This window comes from Macaca thibetana, chromosome 14 (assembly GCF_024542745.1).
Source record: "Macaca thibetana thibetana isolate TM-01 chromosome 14, ASM2454274v1, whole genome shotgun sequence".
NCBI classification, from domain to species: domain Eukaryota; kingdom Metazoa; phylum Chordata; class Mammalia; order Primates; family Cercopithecidae; genus Macaca; species Macaca thibetana.
The window spans coordinates 56,468,420-56,489,614 of NC_065591.1; the positions used below are offsets into that span (position 1 = coordinate 56,468,420).

General features: G+C 44.5%; 1 protein-coding gene across 7 annotated transcripts in view; it reads left to right on the plus strand.

The window, feature by feature from the left end:
• The window catches only part of SCUBE2 (signal peptide, CUB domain and EGF like domain containing 2), a 74,197-nt gene that overhangs the window by 42,084 nt on the left and 10,918 nt on the right, over positions 1-21,195 (plus strand). For 6 of the 7 annotated variants that reach the window (XM_050756105.1, XM_050756108.1, XM_050756104.1 and 3 more), the window contains 4 exons: positions 582-737; positions 1,115-1,321; positions 17,468-17,638; positions 20,342-20,509. In XM_050756105.1, the coding sequence (XP_050612062.1) occupies positions 582-737; positions 1,115-1,321; positions 17,468-17,638; positions 20,342-20,509 (702 nt within the window). The remainder of the gene's footprint in view (positions 1-581; positions 738-1,114; positions 1,322-17,467; positions 17,639-20,341; positions 20,510-21,195) is intronic. The other variant, XM_050756110.1, reaches the window with a different exon arrangement.

Consider the following 21,195-nt stretch of genomic DNA (forward strand, 5'->3'; position numbering starts at 1 on the left):
TCCTAGATGCCTTCATGATATTGTTTGGTTCTGTTAATGCTTTGTGCCATTTATTGCTCCTGGTTATTTAAAAATGAGACATTACTGCTGACGGGCGTTCCAGCTTTCCCTTCAGGTTAGAATGACTTCCAAGGTCAGATTGCCTGAAAGCAGTAGTTGGTTTCCTTTCCACTCTTGTGCTCATTCCTTATTTGCAGCCTCAGCCCCTGCTTGGCACATCCAGCTTTATGCAAACCAACTGTGAGAATGTAAGCACACGTTAGCAAACCGTCAGTAAAGAATGCAAGATGACCCCTGGTTCTTGTCTCCCACATATGTGGCCAGTCGGAAACATCTAGCATTTATTCAAGAAAAGAATTTTCAAGAGCTAAATTGTAAAGTTATATAGGAGGCAATACTAGGTCTTCAAAATTAAAATGTCATTGCGCTCCAAGTTGAGGGCTTGCAGTGTCTTGGCATCTGGAGATAATCACTTAGTCCCTTGAGAGTTGTTTTAATGAAATGTTTACTGAGCTCTAGCAAATGTTCAGCTGAGTGCTTTGCCAGGATTTGGCTTCCGATAATTTTGTTTCTTCATACAGAGAAGCACAGCTCAGTAAAAGAGAGCTTCCGCTACGTAAACCTTACATGCAGCTCTGGCAAGCAAGTCCCAGGAGCCCCTGGCCGACCAAGCGCCTCTAAGGAAATGTTTATCACTGTTCAGTTTGAGCTTGAAACTAACCAAAAGGAGGTGACAGGTTGGTTTGAAAACAGTCTACATTGCCAGGCTTCTCACGGCTTGCTCCTTATTTCTTTGCCTTTCACTTTTTATCATTCTTGGGGGAAAATAATGCAAACACTGAAGTATCTCCTGTTTTTTTCACCCTGAAACTAAACTGAATTGGTTTAGAACCTGATGATTTTCTCTGCTTCATAAAAACCCAAAGCTACCATTTTGATCCACAAATTTCTGTTTGAATCAAATGCTGCCCAGCCTGCTAGGTGCCCCCTCCAGGTTTCTCCCCATTCGGTCCACAGGGAGCTCGGGGTGTTGGTAGGGCCTGCAGTTGATCTGGCCGTTGTCACACGCTGCAGCCTGACCTCTCCCGCACTGCTGTCCCTCTTGTTTCTGTAGCTTCTTGTGACCTGAGCTGCATTGTAAAGCGAACCGAGAAGCGGCTCCGGAAAGCCATCCGCACGCTCAGAAAGGCTGTCCACAGGGAGCAGTTTCACCTCCAGCTCTCAGGCACGAACCTCGACGTGGCTAAAAAGCCTCCCAGAACATCTGAAAGCCAGGCAGAGTCCTGTGGAGTGGGCCAGGGTCATGGAGAAAACCAGTGTGGTGAGTGGCCTGGGACATTCTTGCTAACAGAACAGCCTTGGGCTCCGTAAACACTCAGGGTAACCGAAAGCAAGTCTGGCCCATCCTCCTTTCTCAGGGCTCTCTTTAGAGAACACTCCGGGCAGCCCTCTGTTTCCTAGTAACTGTCGCGTTTGTGTCTGTCGTCCCTGCTAGGCCCAGAGCTCCCTGGAGTGAGACTGATCTCATTCACCTCTCTGTCCTCAGCGCCTGGCATAGCATCTGGCTTGTGGTGGGCACTAAAATGTTTGTTGACTTGAGGAACAGGAAAGAAGTGGCAAGGTTGATGAGAAGAGGGGTGTTGCCCTTTACAGGTCTGAGGGGCGGCAGTCTTCCCTGGCTGGGGCAGAACTGCAGGGGTAAGGCACCCTCGAGCCTTCTCCACACTCTGTCATCACAGCTACTCTTACGGTCTTCCTCTGGCTTGGCCAACTATGACAATGAATAAGCTCCTGTCCGTAGTTCTGTGCACAGGCAAAGCTAGGGGGCTGCTTGGCTGCCTTATGAGACCCCGGAGCTTCAGCCCAGGGCTCCTAATAGTGTCAGTTCCATTGTATGGGTTGTGTTGGTGGTGGTATTTCAGAATTAAATTTGAGACCTGGCACTTGAGCAGCATCAGTTCTGTCTCTCTGATAAAGCTAGCAAGAGGGTCCAGGACACGAGGTTCTAGGATGGTCAGTTTAGAGATTTGTCACAAGGGACTCTTCTGGGCAATTATGGGAGATTTTATCTGAAAAGGCTTAGATGGGAAAAATTGGGTCTCACTTTACAGTAAAAATGATAATGATGTATTGAGTTCTTATCTGTCATAAGCATAACAGTAAGTCTCATGTCTGCATTATCTCAATTAATCCTAACAGTAACCTTCCCAGGTAGGTATTACTAACTGCATTTAACAGCTGAAGCTTAGAGGGCTAAGTTTTCTTGCTTAAGATCACACTGATGTTCTGATTCCAAAGCCTATGCTCTGGTCCCAAGCTGGGTGAATTTCAGTAACTAGATTTCTCCAGGATAAACTGATGTCCTTTTCCAAAGTGTCAGTAGAATCATGAGGCCTAAGCAATAAAGCTTAACTAAGGAGTAAGAATGTGTGTTTCTAAATAAGCCAAGCTGAATCCAGGGGCACTTGGTCCAGAGAATTGTCAGCCTTAGCCCCACAGCTCAAATTTGTTGCTTTGCCAAAACTTAGTGAAAATCAAGTGCAAAATCAAGTGGAACTGTCTGCAAGGGGCTGGTTTCCAGATAGTCTTGACTTTCATTCCAGCTGATTCTCTTAAAAAGAAACAAAGAGGGGAAAAAGTAAAAACAGCCCAGCTGGTTGATCTGTTCTCATTTAAAATTCTAAGAGTTCCAGTTTCCATACTAAAATAGTGGTGAGAGTTGGCTATGGCTGCCCTACTTTTCAGGATGAGTTGCAGAGACTGTCAGGGCCCTCCTGGCCTCTCAGGGTTCCACTGCACCCCTCCCCCGTCTGCTATCCTGTTGGGGTGAGGCCTCGCAGACTGGCCAAGGAGTCTTTGTGGCCAGTTAAGAAGTCAAGAAAACCTATGTCAAGGGCTGCATGGACTGGCTCCCAGTGAGGGTATCACTAATACTACCATGGGTATGTTCCTGGGGAGTAAAGGCCCAAAGATAAGGAGCAGGAGTTACTTAACAGGGGCTTCATGACCACAACAGCCTACGAAAGATACTCAGGGCCAGGCGCAGTGGCTCACACCTGTAATCCCAGCACTTTGGGAGGCCAAGGTGGGCAGATCATGAGGTCAGGAGATCGAGACCATCCTGGCCAACATGGTGAAACCCCACCTCTACTAAAAAATGCAAAAAATTAGTGGGGCATGGTGGCGCGTGCCTACACGCCCAGCTACTCGGGAGGCTGAGGCAGGAGAATCCCTTGAACCAGGGAGTTGGAGGTTGCAGTGAGCCGAGATCGTGCCACTGCACTCCAGCCTGGGCGACAGAACAAGATTCCGTCTCAAAAAAAAAAAGAAAGACACTCGGTAGAGGGTTTGTGTAGCTGTTGTGGTGTGTGAATGTGTCCCTGAGATGCTTGTCATGCTAAATTAGGTTTTATTTGTTTCTAGGGGAGCCAATGTGTCTTGTCTCAGGAGCTCCCTCAAACACTGGATGAATTTTGTAGCCCTCATGGCATCAAATCAGGTCCAGGTCTGACAGCAATGTTGAAGATTTTACCATGTAGAGAAAACAGCTTACCAGTGACATTCCTTCTTGCTGAGGGAGGAAGTGGGTATAAAGAAGTGTCAGATGTGTTAATTAGAAAGGCTTTTTATACAGCAGGCAGCATGTGGCATGGGCAAGGTGGTGTGTGTGTGTGTGTGTGTGTGTGTATCTTCTAGTCTTGGTCTATTTGATGGTGTTAGGACTTCATAAAGACAAGGCTTGCTGATGTTTTCTGAACTCTGGATGGTACAGACAGTGGAGATAAGCCTAGGATAGTTCTTTTTAGAAATGATTTTCAGTATCTGCAGAAAAGAGCTCCAAGAAAATGGAGTCACTTCCATCTCTCCTTCCAGGAGAGATGTTTATTTTTTTAAATATGTTATGTTTATCTTTTTAAATATTTTAAATTTAGTTTTCAATTACAAAAGTAGTGCATGTTTCAAATGGCACAGAAAGGTACACAGTAAAGATAAAAGTTTTCTCCACAGCTCCCTAATCCAACTCCCCAGCAGTAATCCCTGTTATAGTTTGCTGTGTTATTTTTCCATAACTGTTTTTATGCACATATAAAAAGGACATTTTATATATTCATTCAATAAATATTTATTGAGCACCAACTGTGTGCCAGGTACCATTCTAGATACCAGGAATCCAGCAATAAAGAAACAAGCAAACATCTCAGCCCACACAGAGTTTACAATTTTAGAAGAAGAAGGTAGACAACCAACCAATAAACAAGGAAAGATACTACTATCATGTAGCAGAGGGCGATAGGGATATGGAAAGCAGGCCTGCAGGGAAGTGGAATGGAAAGTGCCAGGCCAAGGTGAGGGGTGAGGGATGAGGAGCCTATTCCCCCAAAGTGCAGACTGTGGTCAGGGAAGGCCTCATTGCAAAGTGTCATTTGGGCAGACCCAAAGGACAGTAAGAAGCAAGCTATGGAGATATCTGGGGGAAGAGAGTTTCAGGCAAAGGAAACAACAAATAGGAAAACCCCAAGGTACTGGAAGGAAGGCCAGAAGGATGAGAGCCGAGAGAGTCAGGGAGGGACAGCAAGGGCAGAGCAGTAGCAGAGGGAACTCAAAACCAGGGAGGACCCTGATCCCGAATCTGATGAGAAAGGAAGCCAGTGGAGGGCTTTGAGCAGAGGAGTAACTGACGTGTTTTCAAAAGATAACTTTGGCTACTGTGTTGAAAATTGACTATATGTTTACGTATGAATAAACATATATATATATATATATATATATAAAATTTAAATAGGCTGGATGCAGTGGCTCACATCTGTAATCCCAGCACTTTGGGAGGCCAAAGTGGAGGATCACTTTAGGCCAGGAGTTCAATACTAGTTTGGGCAACATAGTGAGACTCTGTCTCTGTCTCACTATGTTGGTTGGTAGCACCTGTAGTCCCAGCTACTCAAGAGTCTATGGCGGGAGGATCATCTGAGCCCAGGAATTTGAGGCTGCAGTGAGCTGTGATTGTGTCACTGCGCTGCAGCCTAGGTGGCAAACCAAGAGCCTATCTTAACAAAATAAAAAACAAATATCAATACAATTTGAATAGTGCTATGTGTTGTTTTTAACTTAGTGTAGATCAAGAACATCTCTCTAACATGATAGAAGAGCAACCTCATTTCTTTTACAGCTTCCCAGGCTGTATTTGTTTGAAGACACCAGTACTGATTAGCCCTACCCCTATTGGTGAACATAGAAGTTATTGCTAATTTTTCTATTGCGAATAGCGCTCAGTGAATATCATTCTTTTACACATGGCCAATATTTCCGAAGGATAGACTTGTAAAAGTACAATGGCTGACTCAAAGAACTTGTATACTTAAAATTTTAATAGATACTGCCAAATTACTTTCCCAAAAGATCATACCAATGCATGTTGCTTCCAACATTGGAGTGTTTATAGCCCTACATCTTTGCTAACATGGATTATTTATCATTGATCCTTTTTGTTTTTGCAAATCTGATAAGCAAAAAAAAAAAAAAAAAGTCATTTTAACTTGGTTTTCTTTATTAGTAAGACTAAGCATGCTGTCTTATGCCTATGGTCATTTGGATTCCTTCTTCTGAGAACATCTATATTCTTTGCCTATTTTTGCATTAAACTGTTTATCCTTTGAATATCATTAAAAAATAAATTTTAAAGTCCTAACTTACACCAGAGAAAATAATCACTTCTGACCAATTGTATATTTTCTTTCTTATTGTTATTTTATATAGTAAAGTCTCATTAATTTGGCATTTGGGGACTTTGGGGACAGCCTGCTCTCCAAGTGACCTTTGTACCATCTGTGATCAATTTTAGCAAGATGGCAAAAAAGAAATGATTATAGTCTCCAAGGAACAAATTTCTTAAGCTCTACAGTACTTCATAAAGTTCTTAATGTCTAAAGAAAATTAACTATATCACATGGACGTCTAGCTATTGTACTTTCATAATACCAGCTAAAAGATACATTATTTAAGAAATACGGCCGGGCGCGGTGGCTCAAGCCTGTAATCCCAGCACTTTGGGAGGCCGAGGCGGGTGGATCACGAGGTCAGGAGATCGAGACTATCCTGGCTAACATGGTGAAACCCCGTCTCTACTAAAAATACAAAAAAAAAAACTAGCCGGGCGTGGTGGCGGGCGCCTGTAGTCTCAGCTACTTGGGAGGCTGAGGCGGGAGAATGGCGTGAACCCGGGAGGCGGAGCTTGCAGTGAGCCGAGATCACGCCACTGCACTCCAGCCTGGGAGACACAGCGAGACTCCGTCTCAAAAAAAAAAAAAAAAAAAAAAGAAATACACCGGATAATATACATGTGTGTATGCATGTGTGTGTGTGTATATATGTATGTATGTATGTATGTATGTATATATACTGTATTTGGTTGTTTTTAAAACTTGCTGAGAATTTTAGAAGAAACAATCCAGACAACTGGCAAACTGGGAAGTATTTTAGTGCCTGGGTTCTTGAGAGACTAGGAACATTTAATTCGGTTTGTAACAGCTTACTGCTGTTCCTCTGTAGCAACTGAGAAACATTAATTCAACTAGTATTAATCGAGTACCATTCTGTCCACTCTGTGTGCTTGGGATGAAGCAATTAAGAACATAATAATCAAAGGGCCTATTCTCATGAAGTTCACACTGTAACAGAGGAAAACAGAAATTAAAAAGTAAAGCGATAATTTCAAAAGCTTAAGTGCTATGAAGAGAATAAAACAGAGAGGATTAGAGGGAGGATTACTCTCCATAGGGTGGCCAGGAAAGGCTCTCGGAGCAAGTGACTAGGAGCAAAGTGGTCAAGCACCAAGGCCTAAGTGAGGAGGAGCAGCTGGCGTGCAACGTGCTGATGGTAGGGCCTGGGGGGTGTGGGGGAGCTCCGTAATGGGGGAGGATCAGCAAATCCAAAGGGCCTAAGGCAGGAAGGAGCTGAGCATTTCCTTCTTCTTTAAGATTATTATTATTCTATTTTTTAGAGACGGGGTCTTGCTATGTTGCTCAGGCTGGTCTTGAACTCCTGCGTTCAAGTGATCCTCCCACCTCAGCCTTCGAGTAGCTGGGATCACAGGCGTAAGCCTCTGTGCCTGGCTTAGATATTCTATTCTGAATTCTTTCGAAATTGAGAAATGATTTGGAAATGATCAGGCAGAGATTTCCTTTCTTGTTTAAACTGAGGAAAATATAAAATCTGTATTAGCACTATAGACCAGTATTTGACCAATATTTAACACACAGACTGAATAGGAAATTCTTTTAATTAAAAAAGTTTTAAAAACATGATTGAGTAAAATGTTGACATGCATTGAACACTGACACTGTGTTCAGCCCTGTGCTAAGTACTTTACCTATATTATCTCATTTAATCCTCATCCCAAGTCTGTATTAACTCATCCCTTTTTACACATAAAGAAACTTGAGACACAGGATGACAAGCATTTTCCACAACGTCACCCAGCAAGTAAGTGTGGCAGAGGCAGGATTGAAATCCAGATCTGATTTGAGTCTATTCTTTTTTCCTTTTTTCTGGAGACAGTCTTGCTCTTATCACCCAGGCTGGATTCAGTGGCATGATCTCAGCTCACTGCAACCTCTGCCTCCCAGGTTCAAGCGATTCTCCAGCCTCAGCCTCCTGAGTAGCTGGGATTACAGGTGCCTGCCACCACGCCTGGCTAATTTTTGTATTTTTAGTAGAAACAGGTTTCACCATGTTGTCCAGGCTGATCTCAAACTCCTGACCTCAAGTGATCCACCTGCCTCAGCCTCCAAAAGTACTGGGATTACAGGTGTGAGCTACTGCACCTGGCCACGAGTCTATATTCTTCTCAATTTGAATGTCCTCACCTCTCCTGGGTTCAGCCTGTGCCCTGGCATCATCTTACTCATGCTGTACTCATATGCATAGCCCTCCATGTACCAACTCTGTGGGGAGTGCTGAGGAGGCCTAGGTAAGTAAGATACCATCCATTGGGTCACACTTAACCCTCCAGGGAAGGGTCAGAGATGCCTTCCCCAAAGAGAGAAAGCCTACGTAGAGTTTTGAAGGATGCATAGATGATGGCTAAGTGGGGAGGAGTATTCAGCCCAAGGAACAGCCTTGGGAAATGAGGAAGAGCATGGTACGCACAGGCGATTATTGACATGTCAGTGTCACTAAACCTGGAGTACCAGGTAGAATGTGGTGGACAACTGGGCTAATGGGAGGGCATGGCCAACTCATGGAGACCTTGGATATGTTGCTAAGGAGCCTCAACTTTATCTCTAGGTGACATGTTGCCATTTACTCAGGAAGTGTCCAGGTCATATGTGTATTCTAGAAAGATCTCTCTGACTATACTGAAGGGAGCAGAATTAGAGGCAGAAAGACCAATCTGGGGGCTTTTGAATATGTTGCCTATGAGATATTGAGAACATGCAGGTCCTAGATAGAGAAACAGCAATGGGTTAGAGAAATATTTACAAGGAAAAACGAGCAGCATTTGGGGATGACATGGATTGGGGACTGAGAAGAGGAAAGAGGTGGGCTGAGCTCAGAGGATTCTGATTTGGCCTGTGATCCTGGCACTTGCTTCCCATACATCCCTCATCTCACCCTGCCCTGTTTCATATGCAGGAGGCACTAAGAAAAAGGCAGGAGGTTGGTTGAATGATGAAATGAATGTGATCACTGGGGAAGAAATAATCAAAAGAGATTTATCGGAGAAGCAGGAAAAAATAGGTTCTTGAGAGAGCATGAGAAAGGATGAAAAAAGATACATAAAAGGAGGCTAAAGCCTGAGTATTGAGTCAGAGAAACTGAAAGGAGTGCAGGAAGGCAAGGCAAGGAGGTTTTTGAGCCAGGGAGTGAAGCAATCAGAAAGAGATTATAGAAAGGTGCATCTGATGGTAGAATGGAAAGAGTGGAGGCAGGGAGGGACAGAAAGTCAGAGGGAATCTTGGAAGGTTACTGCAGCAATCCAAATAAGAGATGGTGAGGATCTAAGGGACATTTGTGCCAAGGGGATAGAGAGAACGGACACAGCTGTAGGATGCTGCCGCTGAGTGACAGGGCAGTGAGGAGAGAAGCCAGGGAGAGCTGTGATTTGGAGCCTTGTTGACTGGGAGAATAGAGATGCTTCTATAAGAGGAGTAAAGCCAGAGGCCAGGGAGAGAAGTGCTCCTTGGGCAACAAGATTTCTAGGCAGAGGTGTCCATGGGTGTCTGGGAGTCCAGCGAAACAACTTCTTCTCTTCATGCCCAGCCTAACTTGCCTAATCCTGAGTCTGTCCACACAGGCTCAGACCTGTCTCCTGTTAAAATGGATGGACAGCCCATGCCTCTAAGGCCACGCCTGTATCTTCCACTCAAGCTGGAGCCTGTCCTCTCTCAACTTCTTAAAAATATTGCCCCTGCTGTTGTCCCCATCGACCCCTCCCATCTCAGAATTCTTCTCCTCTGCTAGATCATTTCCAACATCACACAAACCCATCTCATGTCTTAAAAACCAAACAAACCCTCCATTGACTTCATGCATCTCTATAGCTACTGCCTCATTTCTGTGTCCCCCATTCTGTGTAGAACGAAACTCTTTGAAGGAGCCGTAGTCATACTGTCTTTGCCTCCTTACCTCCCATTTCTCTTCAGTCTGATTTTCATGCCTAACCTCTCCACAGAAACTTTTTCCAAGATTCCTAACCACCTCTGTGATGCCGAATCCAGTTGCCTTTGCTCACTCCTCATTGAGGCATTCTCTCCGCTCATCACTCCCTCTCCTGGAAACAGTTTCTTCCTGTGGGTTTCAGACACAACACACTTCTGCTTCTCCATACCTCACTGGCTGCTCCCTTTTCATTTTCAATGCTGGTTCCAGTTCCTCCCCTACTTTCTGATTATCCTAAGGCTGAATCCTTTGTCCCCTCCTCTGTCTTCATACTCTCCTTGGTGACCTTACCCAGTGCCATAGCTTTAAATGCCACCACATGCTGGCAACTCTGAAACTGCCCTCTCCAGCTCCTTTGTCCCAGAGATGTTGAACATTTAAGAACGCACACACACACTCTCTCTCTCTCCAAGTAAAACATATATGGATGTTTACTTGTTTATAAACTATATACTTACACTATTGGCTAGTACACTGTGTTCATCACAGAAGACAGAACAAGATAAAGATTAAACAAACACATTTAAAACTAACTGGCTAGCATCTTAAGGTAGAATCTTTACAATTGGGCAAGGTTCATTATTGACAGTGGTGGTTGCAAATCCATTTGTCATATAGTCTTTTTGACCATTGCTAGTGCTTTAGGTGAACTCTTGACAGATTGGATTAAATTGTAACTGTTTATGTCTCATGATGTAGTTTGACAAAGAGCTAATACACTAATGCCCCCTTATAGGCAGTTTTGCTTTCTGTGGTTTCAGTTACCTGGGTCAACTATGGTCCAAGAGTATCAAATGGAAAATTCCAGAAATAAACAATTTGTAAGTTTTAAATTGCCCACTCTTCAGAGTGGCATGATGAAATCTCGTGTTGTCCTGCTCCATCCTGCCTGGGATATGAATCTTCCCTTTATCCTTCGTACCCATAGTGTGTACCCTCCCCATCCTGCCTGGGATATGAATCCTCCCTTTATCCCGCGTACCCACGGTGTGTACCCTCCCCATCCTGCCTGGGATATGAATCCTCCCTTTATCCCGCATACCCACAGTGTGTACCCTCCCCATCCTGCCTGGGATATGAATCCTCCCTGTATCCCGCGTGTTAGTCACATAGTAGTCATCTTAGTTATCAGACTGACAGATCACAAGAATGGTACAGTACTATAAGATATTTTGAGAGACCACATTCACATAACTTTTTATTATAGTATGTTGTGATAATTGTTTTATTTTATTATTATTATTGTTAATCTCTTGCTGTGCCTAATTTATAAATGAAACTTTATCATGAATAAGCACGCACAGGAAAACCCCTAGTGTATATAGGGTGTGGTACTCTCCGAGGTTCCAGGCACCCACTGGGGGTCTTGGATGGGAAACCTCCGCTCCACTGTGGACACAGGTGGCTGCTGTGCTAGGAGCAGAAGATGCGCCCGCGGGTCCTCTCCTGTGGTGCGGACATGGGTGGCTGCTGTGCTAGGAGAAGATGCCGCGGGCCTTCTCCTGTGGTGCGTACGCGGATGATTGCTGTGCTAGGAGCAGAAGATGCGCCCGCGGAGCGCGGACACTCCTGTGGTGCGCATGGGCGCGCGTCATGTTTACGCCCTTCAGTCGAGTGTTCTTTCCAGGAATCCATCAAAGCTGCTTTCTATTTTGTGATGGTTAGTTTAGTTAAAACACGATAATATAGTCAGGACATCTCATTACCCAGGCATAGCTAAGCTGTCACTGTTCTCTATGTATTGAGAGGCGAGAGTCAGTCAGTGCCTTGCGCCTGAGTTGTGGGTACCAGTGCTTCTCTTTTCTTGGCGACCCTGGCTCTTCACATGTGTCTTTTGCCTCACAGAAATGGAGACTGGCTGAGAGGCTGCTCTTACACCATATTCTAAACCAGGGGAGCTTCGTTTGTTTCTTATTTTAGGTGAAAATTCGTAGGCATGGGTGTAGAAACGTGCTCCCACCGGTGGATCATCTTGTCAACCCCTGAGGTGTAGTATTCCGCCTCAGAGACCACCAGTAGAATCCGTGCCATCTTAGTATCTGCACTTGGATGGCCAACTGGCATCTCAAAGCTTCTTATCCTCCCAAGCATCAAATCAAATCAAACCAGCATCCTCCCTCCCAAACCAGCATCTCAGTAAGGGGCACCTCTCCTCACCCAGTTGCTCAAGTCGAAAGCCTGAGTCATCTTTCTCTCTCCCTTTATGTCATGTTCCTCATCCAGTCCATGTGCAAATCCTGTCAGCTCTGCCTTCAGGTAATTTCCTTTATCCGACCAGTTTTCTCCTTCTCCGTTATTGTTACTGCTCTGTTTCAAGCCACCATCATCTCTTGCCCAGTCTGTTGTACCAGGCTCTGAACTGTTCTCCTCAGCCTTGCCTGGCCTTCGTCTGTTCTCCACACAGCAGCCAGGACATCTTTTAAAAACATAAATTAGGCTGGGTACAGTGGCTCACTTTGGGATGCCGAGACGGAGGACCGCTTGAGCCCAGGAGACCCCATCTCTACAAAAAGTTAAAAAATTAGCTGGGCATGGTGGTGCAAGCCTGTAGTTCCAGCTACTCAGGAGGCTGAGGTGGGAGATCACTTGAGCCCAGGAGGGTCAAGGCTGCAGTGAGCCATGATCATTCCACTGCACTCCAGCCTGGGTGACAGAGCACAACCCTGTCTCCAGGAAAAAAAAGAAAGAAAAAAGAAAAGAAAAGAAAAACATAAATCAGACTGTGTCACTCCCCCATTTCAAACCTCCAACATACTTTGAGTAAGTTCTAATTTCCTTACCATGGCTTTTAAGCACCCGCGTGATCTGGCCCTTGCTTGCTTTTTAAAGTTAATCTCTTATTGCCCTACCCGCTTATGCTGTGTTCCTACTACACTGCCCTTCTTGCTATTAGGCAATCTCATTGCAAGGCTATTTCCTGTTTTTTGTTTTGTTTTGTTTTGTTTTGTTTTGGTCTTTGTTTTTTAGACAGGGTCTTGCTCTGTCACCCAGGCTGGAGTGCAGTGGTGTGATTTTGGCTCACTGCAACCTCCGCCTCCTGGGCTCAAGCTATCCTCCCACTGGCATGCACTACCACACTCAGCTAACTTTTTAAGGTGATTTTGGAGAGACAAGGTCTCACTATATTTCCCAAGCTGGTCTTGAACTCTGGGTTCAAGCAGTCCTCCTGCTTCAGCCTCCCAATGTGCTGGGATTACAGGTGTAAGCCACAGCGCCCAGCCTGTTTCCCACATTTTATTCTGGTCTCTGTTCAGAAAGGCCTTTCTTGGCCACACTTCTAAAATAGCATACATACAAACTCCATCCCTACCCCTTCTTTGTCCTCTTACCCTGTTTTCCTTTTCTTCATCATACCACTACTTGCATTTGATTACATATTTGTTTGCTCATTGAGATTTATTGCTCATTTATTTACTTCCCTGAGAACCCCATTAGAACAGGGTCATATCTGTCTTCTCTGCTGTGTCTCCAGCTCCTAGAACGGTACTCAGCACAAAATGAGTGCTCAATAAGTACTTATTGAATGAATGAGTAAATGAATCTTCACAGGGACAACAGATGAAATCCCAAGGATAGCAGATAACATTAAGAGAAAAGAGGGCAAAGGGCAAATCTTTGGAGAAATATTTAAATTGAGGGCAAAAGAGGCACTCTAAAAGAAGTGAAATCTCAACTCCAGTTAACTAGGCATGGAAAGAACAGTGTGCATTTGGGAACCCAATAAGGAAGAAGGCGTCAAGCTGGGCTCATTTCTGTGCCCTAACTATAGGAATGTTTTTAAAGAGCAAACCTGAGCACAGGTCAAAAACCTGGACAATGAAAAATCAATCTCTCAGCCCAAGAAGGCACTGTCCCCTGTTATCTTGGGGGCAGTCATTTAAAGAAAGCTCAAACCAGGATCCTGAGGCCAGCGCTGCCTGGGGCACCAGCGCTTCTGAACTGGGACAAAGCAGCAGCCCTGGGGCACCCTGGGAATCCGTGTAGGCTGCTTGTGGCTCTTCTTCAGAAGTCAAGGCGTGATTCTTAAGAAAGCAGTCCAATGCTAGAGGGTGACCCCTTTTATTAGGTTCATCATCTGAGCCACAGAGAGACCATAGTGTTTGTCCATAGCCTGAAATACTCAAAGGCCACAGTGCTGAAAAGAGGCCAAGGCTTGAGGCCTCTTTGTCGCCATTAATCCTCATCCTGCTGGTCTGTCCCTTTTGCATCAGAAAAGCTTTCTCATATCTTTTTTAAAGAAGGAGAGAAAACAGCTGTGTGGGATTTGAGAATGAGATTTTAATGGTCACTGAAGGCAGACAAAAGCTTTGCTGTGATAGTGAAGTGTTCTGGGGGCAATTGACTCCTTTGTCCTGGGCAGCAAAACAAGCTGGCTGCTGAAGGAGAAGAGAGAAGCCACTGGAACATGTGATTGAGGTCTCCACAGGCCAGATTCTCAGCACATTTGCAAAGAGCTGTTTTCAGGCATCCCTTCATGATATTTCAGAGTCACCTTTTAGTGTTTAGCTCATTTTTACCTTGTGAAAGAATCAAATATATTTGGGAGGTGCTTGGCATGAATTATTTCTGCAGGCCTTTCTCTCTGGAAGGAAAATGGAAATGGTGACTGACAATATGAGTTTGTTTATGTGAAGCAGGCCTTTCATTGTGAGGAAAAAGAATTGGTGCCCTCTTTTCCACAGGGCAGCCTGAAGGGTTTCTCAGCCCTTCGAGCAGTTAAGAAATGGCACAGAGGTGGGATATTGTGAGGTCTCTCTAAAGGTTATCTTGCAAAGGCTGTGGAGGTTGAAAGAGTTCTCAGGAGCAAGGGACAGCAGAGCAGCAGGAGCCTGTCCTGGTCCCCAGCTCAGTAAGAACCAGGCCTGGTGGTGTCCACCTGCCGAGGGCATCTGTTTTCTGCCAGAGGAACCATGATGGAACAGACCATGGTGATGTGACTCTAAGTTATGATTAACGGGGCTGTTGGAATCATTGTCACCATATGGGCACTTTCCCTTCCATGGATGAGTATTATAAAAACAGCTCTTCTTCAAATAGAAATGGCTGAGCAGAGGGGCTCTGGACAGCCTTGGTTTTACCTGCTTTCTGCCAGTCTTCATGACAGGCAGGCTCCTTAGAGCCATGAAGGAGTTATTCTCTGATTCACTGGCCCACTACAGACACTGAAAGAGTCAAGTGGGACACAGGGTAAAACGTGAATTCCTAGTACAGAATTCAGCCCAGCTTTACATGAGAGCTGGGCTGGAACCAGAGTGATATGGAAACCATTATCCAGTAGGGCTGCATTTAGAGAAGAAGTCTGGAATTATACTCTGTTTGCCATCAATCTCATTATAATATTGTTTGCCAATAAAACAAGAATTTGGTTCACTTTTAATTTTTTAAAAATATAAAATTGTGGTCAGCCGTGGTGGCTAATACCTATAATCCCAACACTTTGAGAGGTTGAGGCAGGTGGATCACCTGAAGTCAGGAGTTCGAGACCAGCCAGGCTGGCATGGTGAAACCCTGTTTCTATGAAAAATACAAAAAACTAGCCAGGCATGGTGGTGTGCACCTGTAATCCCAGCTTCTCAGGAAGCTGAGGTAGGAGAATCGCTGGAACCCGGGAGGCGGAGGTTGCAATGAGCCAAGATCACGCCATTGAACTCCAGCTTGAGCAACAAGAGCAAAACTCTGTCTCAAAAATATATATATATATATATATATATATAATTGTATTTAAATGATACATGAATATTGTAAAAGAAAATCCAAGAAATATGAGTTTAAGATTTAGATATTAGGATAGACTTTATTGATTGGTTACATTGAATTGTAGAAATAATATTTAAAATGTGGCATATTTTAGCTTACCATGATCCAAAAGCCTGATTTTTTTAAGATTATGGAATGAATAATGAAAAGACACTTTTATTTCTTACAACAGAGACCTTTGCTATGTTTAACCCTAAGAGTATATATACAAATTACATTTGTAGAATAGGATGAAAACCGATTTCCCTTGTTATAGACACTGGAGAGCTATAATAGTTAACTTTATCATGTAATTTTTTTCTATTTCTTGGCAGCTTACATATAGAGAATGTTTGTTCCAGTCAAACTCTCCTAGCCCCATAGAAAATCCTTGATAAAGTCTTCAACTGCACTTACATCTGCCCTTTTGTTAAATAACTTTTTTCCCTTTTAAACTCGAAGCTCTTGATCTTACAGTACCATAGGAGTATTTCACAAATTAGCTGTGGGACTTTGGCCAAATTATTAACCTCCCTAAGTCTCTGTTTCTGTAAAATGGTGCCAATAATAGCACCTAAATCCTTAGGGCTATGTTGAGGAATAAATGAGATACTATATGTAGAGCTTTTGGCATGGTGTCTGATATAAGTACTCAACAAATGTTAGTCATTAGAAATGCTACTTTGATGACTCTGTTGATGATGTTTGAATAGTAGGGAGCCAAATTTGGTAAGTTTGCTTCATATTCATAGCCTAAAATAAGGTACAAATCTACGTTTAACAGTACTAGAAATAGAATCAGAAGCAACGTTTATGAATTTCCTTATTTACCAGCGTTTACGCTTTGTTGTATTTATTTTTTTTTCTTTGAGACAGAGTCTCACTCTGTCACCCAGGCTGGAGTGCAGTGGCACCATCTCGGCCCACTGCAACCTCTGCAATTGCAGAGTTCAAGCAATTCTCCTGCCTTGCTTCCCAAGTAGCTGGGATTACAGGTGTGCGCCACCACACCCAGCTAATTTTTCTGCTTTTGTTTTGTTTTGTTTTTAGTAGAGACGGGATTTCTCCATGTTGGCCAAGCTGGTCTGGAACTCCTGACCTCAGGTGATCCACCCACCTCAGCCTTCTAAAGTGCTGGGATCATAGGTGTGAGCCACTGCTCACAGCCCATTGTATTATTTATTATGAACCTGAAGTGTGCTATTTTGTAAGAGTCTTGAGATCACTACCCATCCCAGCTGGCCACCAGAGAATGAGCTTTTCAAAACACAGCTTCTGGTCATCTTCCTCTCCTTTCTTTTCTTTTTTCTTTTTTAGAGAAGGGGTCTCATTCTCACTATGTTGCCAAGGCTGGACTCAAATTCTTAGGCTCAGGAGATTCCATCTTAGCCTCCCCAGTAGCTAGGACCACAGGCACAAACCACCATACCTGGCTCCTGTCCTTTCAATGATTCCTTTACCTGTGAGAATAAAATCCAAATGCCTGGCACTCAAGAACTTTTGAAGTCTGTTCCCAACCTTTTCTTTCCTCTCCTCCTGATTTAATGCATGAACTTTTAGAACCTGCCCCCTTTCCCACCTGTGAAGATCCTATTCATCCTTCAAGGCCTGATACAAATGTGACCTCCTCTAGGACACCTTTCAGGATGCCACCAAGCAGAATTAATAACACTCTGTTCTTCCAGGACTAGACCTATGTTCAGTGAATGATTTTCATCTCTATAATTGTTCCAACAGCCCTGTGAAGTAGGGAGATCCAGGATTTTTTTAAATCTCTCTTCAACCATCAAGTGCTTATGCTACAAAAATAATTAGAACCCCTGTGATCCCTGTTCTCAAGGAGCTCATGGTCTGGGGAGAGACAGACCTGTAAACCCCTCTTACAGGGCAATAAATATCATGCTGTGCAGAGGTGTGCAGAGAGAACTGAGGCTGGGCACACTGTGTATTCAGGGAGTTTGCATGCGGTGGGTGGTGTGGTCAGTGTCATCTATTTGCCTTCATCTCTAGAACTCACATCATCCTTCCTTGGCCTTTGTGTTCACACTGACCAGATTGTTTCCCTTTTGGCTAGTCAGTTGCAGGGCTGGGACCTATTATGATGGAGCACAAGAACGCTGCATTTTATGTCCAAACGGAACCTTCCAAAATGAGGAAGGACAAATTACTTGTGAACCATGCCCAAGACCAGGAAATTCTGGGACCCTGAAGACCCCAGAATCTTGGAATGTGTCTGAATGTGGAGGTAAGGATGTTGTCTGTTCCTTCCTACTCCTGCCATCTCTGATGTCATTGTTTAGACAGAAGGCATCTCAAGGACTCCAGACAATGCACACTCACCTGGGGCTTCCTACAAGTAGGGACCATGTTGGCTCATCTTTGGCTCACCAGTGCCTAGGTCAGTGCCTGATACATGCTGGGCAGATACTCATTCGAGCAAATAAATGAAGATGGGGTAGAATACACTAGCAGAAGAGTGTAAGTGTTGCAACTGCACGCTTTATTCACTAGAAATATATACACCTGAAACCTGAGTGATTTCCCTGTCTATAGGTACTGTTTTGAAAGTGTTAAAATGAAGAGAGGAGGTCTGGGGTTTTCTCTAGCTTTGGTCTCAAATTCATAGCTTTTTTATTTAAAACAAATATATCCATTTATTTTGTTAAAACTGGGACCTCCTCTGTGAAGAGCTTTTAATTATCTCTTACAAAATGTTAACTCTGAAGTCAATCTCAAGCTCTGTGGGCTTTCCTATTTGTTTTATTATTAAATGTCTTCCTTTTATTAAATGGGAGAAGGGCTGGCTGTATTGACACTCTGTGGGCTCCAGTGGCAAGTGTGATCTGAATGGTGATTTGTATCTGATGGCCATGACAGAGTGAAGACCCCCTGTGCTGCTCCCACAGCTGTCCTTGGAGTGACTCCCAGCCTCAGCTTTATTTCCCACCTAAGTAACTCCAGACTCAACTGCAAGGCTGTTTCTGGCTTAAAAATCAAATCCTCATATTGACTGTGTGACTCCTATAATATCTTTGGCCTGTTATAAAACTCCAAAACTAACTGCAAGGTTGATAAGGGGGGACATTTCAGCATGTACTTACCCTTTTATGTGACATTATTATTATTATATTTTCTTGAGATAGAGTCTCTGTCACCAAGGCTGGAGTGCTGTGGTGTGATCTTGGCTCAACGCAACCTCCACCTCCTGGGTTCAAGTGATTCTCATGCCTCAGTCTCCCAAGAAGCTGGGATTACAGGTGCATGCCACCATGCCCTGCTAATTTTTGTATTTTCAGCAGAGACGGGGTTTTGCCATGTGGGCCAGGCTGGTCTCAAACTCCTGACCTCAGGTGATCCACCCGCCTCGGCCTCCCAAAGTGTTGGGATTACAGGTGTGAGCCACTGCACCCAGCCTATGTGACCTTATTAAGAAAAATTTAGGCTAGGCATGGTGGCTCATACCTGTAACCCTAGTACTTTGGGTTCAGGATCACTTGAGCTCAGGTGGCTAACCCTAACCCTAAAGACCAGCCTGGGCAACATAGTGAGACCTCGTTTGTAGAAAAAATTAAAAAAAAAAAATTAGCTGGGCGTGGTGGCACATGGTAATCCCAGTTACTTAGGTGGCTGAGGCGCAGGGATAGTTATTAAGCCCAGGAGGTCAAGCTGCAGTAAGCTGTGATTGTGCCACTGCACTCCAGCTTAGGTAATAGAGATCCTGTCTCAAAAAAAAAAAAAATTGACAGCAATAAGAATATTAGTAATAATGGTTATTTATAGCTAGCATGTATTGAATATTCACCTATGCCAGGCATTATGCTAAGTATATTATATGATTTATTCATAATTCATATAATCATTACAACTCCACGAGGCTAAAGTGACTCTTTTAAGGTCACACAGCCAAGTGGAGAATGTGGAATCAGAACCCAGGTCTGACACGCTCCAGGCTCCTCCCAAGGGTGTGTGCTCTTGAAATGCTATCATATCTATAATTTATGGGGGAAAATAAGACCACTATGATTAATGGAGGGAGATGATTAAGAATATAAGAGATAGCAGACTTTGATAGCATCTTGCCAATGACTAATTCCTGAGGAACATGTGCTTTTAGAAATCCTTTTGTTTGTTTATGGTTGTGTTTCTTGTCCCAGGTGTAACATGTGTAAGATCTAACTTAGTAAATATTATTGTTAAAAGAGGGGAGACTCTTTGGGTCACTTTTTTTTTTTTTTTTTTTTTGAGACAAGGTTGTGCTGGATCACCCAGGCTGGAGTGCCGTGGTGCAAACATGGCTCACTGCAGCCTGGAACTCCTGGGCTCAAGTGATCCTCCTGACTCAGTCCCAGAGTAGATGGGACTACAGACATGTGCCTCTGTGTCTGGCTAATTTTTAAATGTTTTGTAGAGAGGGGATTTCGCCATGTTGCCTAGGCTTGTCTTGAGCTCCTAGGCTCAAGTGATTCTCCTGCCTCAGCCTCCCGAAGTGTTGAGATTACAGGCATGAGCCATCAAGCCCAGTCCGGATCACTCTTTATATCACTAGGATGTAATCAGCTAGGTAAAGGGGTACTTCTAGATCTAATTACCAAATTGGTTCCAGGGCAGAGAACTCCCTCTCCTGCCTTGCAGGGGATGCCTAGGCAGTGTGTAGACCTAAGCCTGAGAACTCCCCAGGCCTTCCTATACTTTGGAAGCAGTTGACATTTGACTTACTGGTTTCCATCTTTGCACTGTGCTGTGTAGCCCTGTGTATAAACAGCAGGCACTCATGTGCCATTGACTAAGGGTCAGAAGCACCGCAGCGTTGACTGTGTGCTCTCTGACTGAGGTGGGAACTGCGGTCAGCACGGGGTGACAGGTTGGACTGAAGTTGATCTCATCTGGAGAGTTGGGGGCAAGGGTCTGCCTGGGGGCCTTGCTAATGTAAGGCTATTGGTCCTTCCAGGTCTGTGTCAACCTGGTGAATATTCTGCAGATGGCTTTGCACCTTGCCAGCTCTGTGCCCTAGGCACGTTCCAGCCTGAAGCTGGCCGAACTTCCTGCTTCCCCTGTGGAGGAGGCCTTCCCACCAAACATCAGGGAGCTACTTCCTTTCAGGACTGTGAAACCAGAGGTGAGCACTTGGCAGCTTGCCTTTTTCTAGGACTGGATTTCCCTTCTAAGTATCATGGGAGTCTGGTGAGGCTCCAGTCAAGCCCAGCCTGATGCAGTGCCCCAGTGGCTGGGGGTCCCAGCTCCACTTGCCCCTGCAGGATGTGCAGGGGGCACAGGAACTCACTGGACAAGCTGTCCTCCAGCCACCTTAGCCCCTTTGGACAGGCTGACAAGGGATGATCAGGCACCGATGAGCCAGTTGGTACAAAGGTTCCCCTGGTTCCTTCCTCTAGCCCTCCTCCATCTCAGTGCCCTGACCTAGAGCATCCCCCCAATATCCCTTCTCCAGAACCCCACTCCAGCTGCCTTTTCCCAGGGAGCCCAACTCTAAACCCAACTCAGTTCTGCAACCGCCTGCCCTCATACTCACAGATATGCTCTGCATGAAGACTGGAGTTGTGAACATTGATCATTGATGCCTGACTCTCCAGAAACTCTTTGGAGATACACACATATCTTGTCCCTCTGGATTTCTCTGTTTCATGAGCCCCATCCAAACTGCCTATTTAGGGATTAAGTGTTGATTAGCCCCAGATTGGTAGGAAAGCCCTACTTCATTTGCACATAAACATTTCTTTCACAAACTTTAAAATCTTTGTGCTGCATTTGATTAAAATAATCTTTCCTTTTTTCATTCTTTTCACC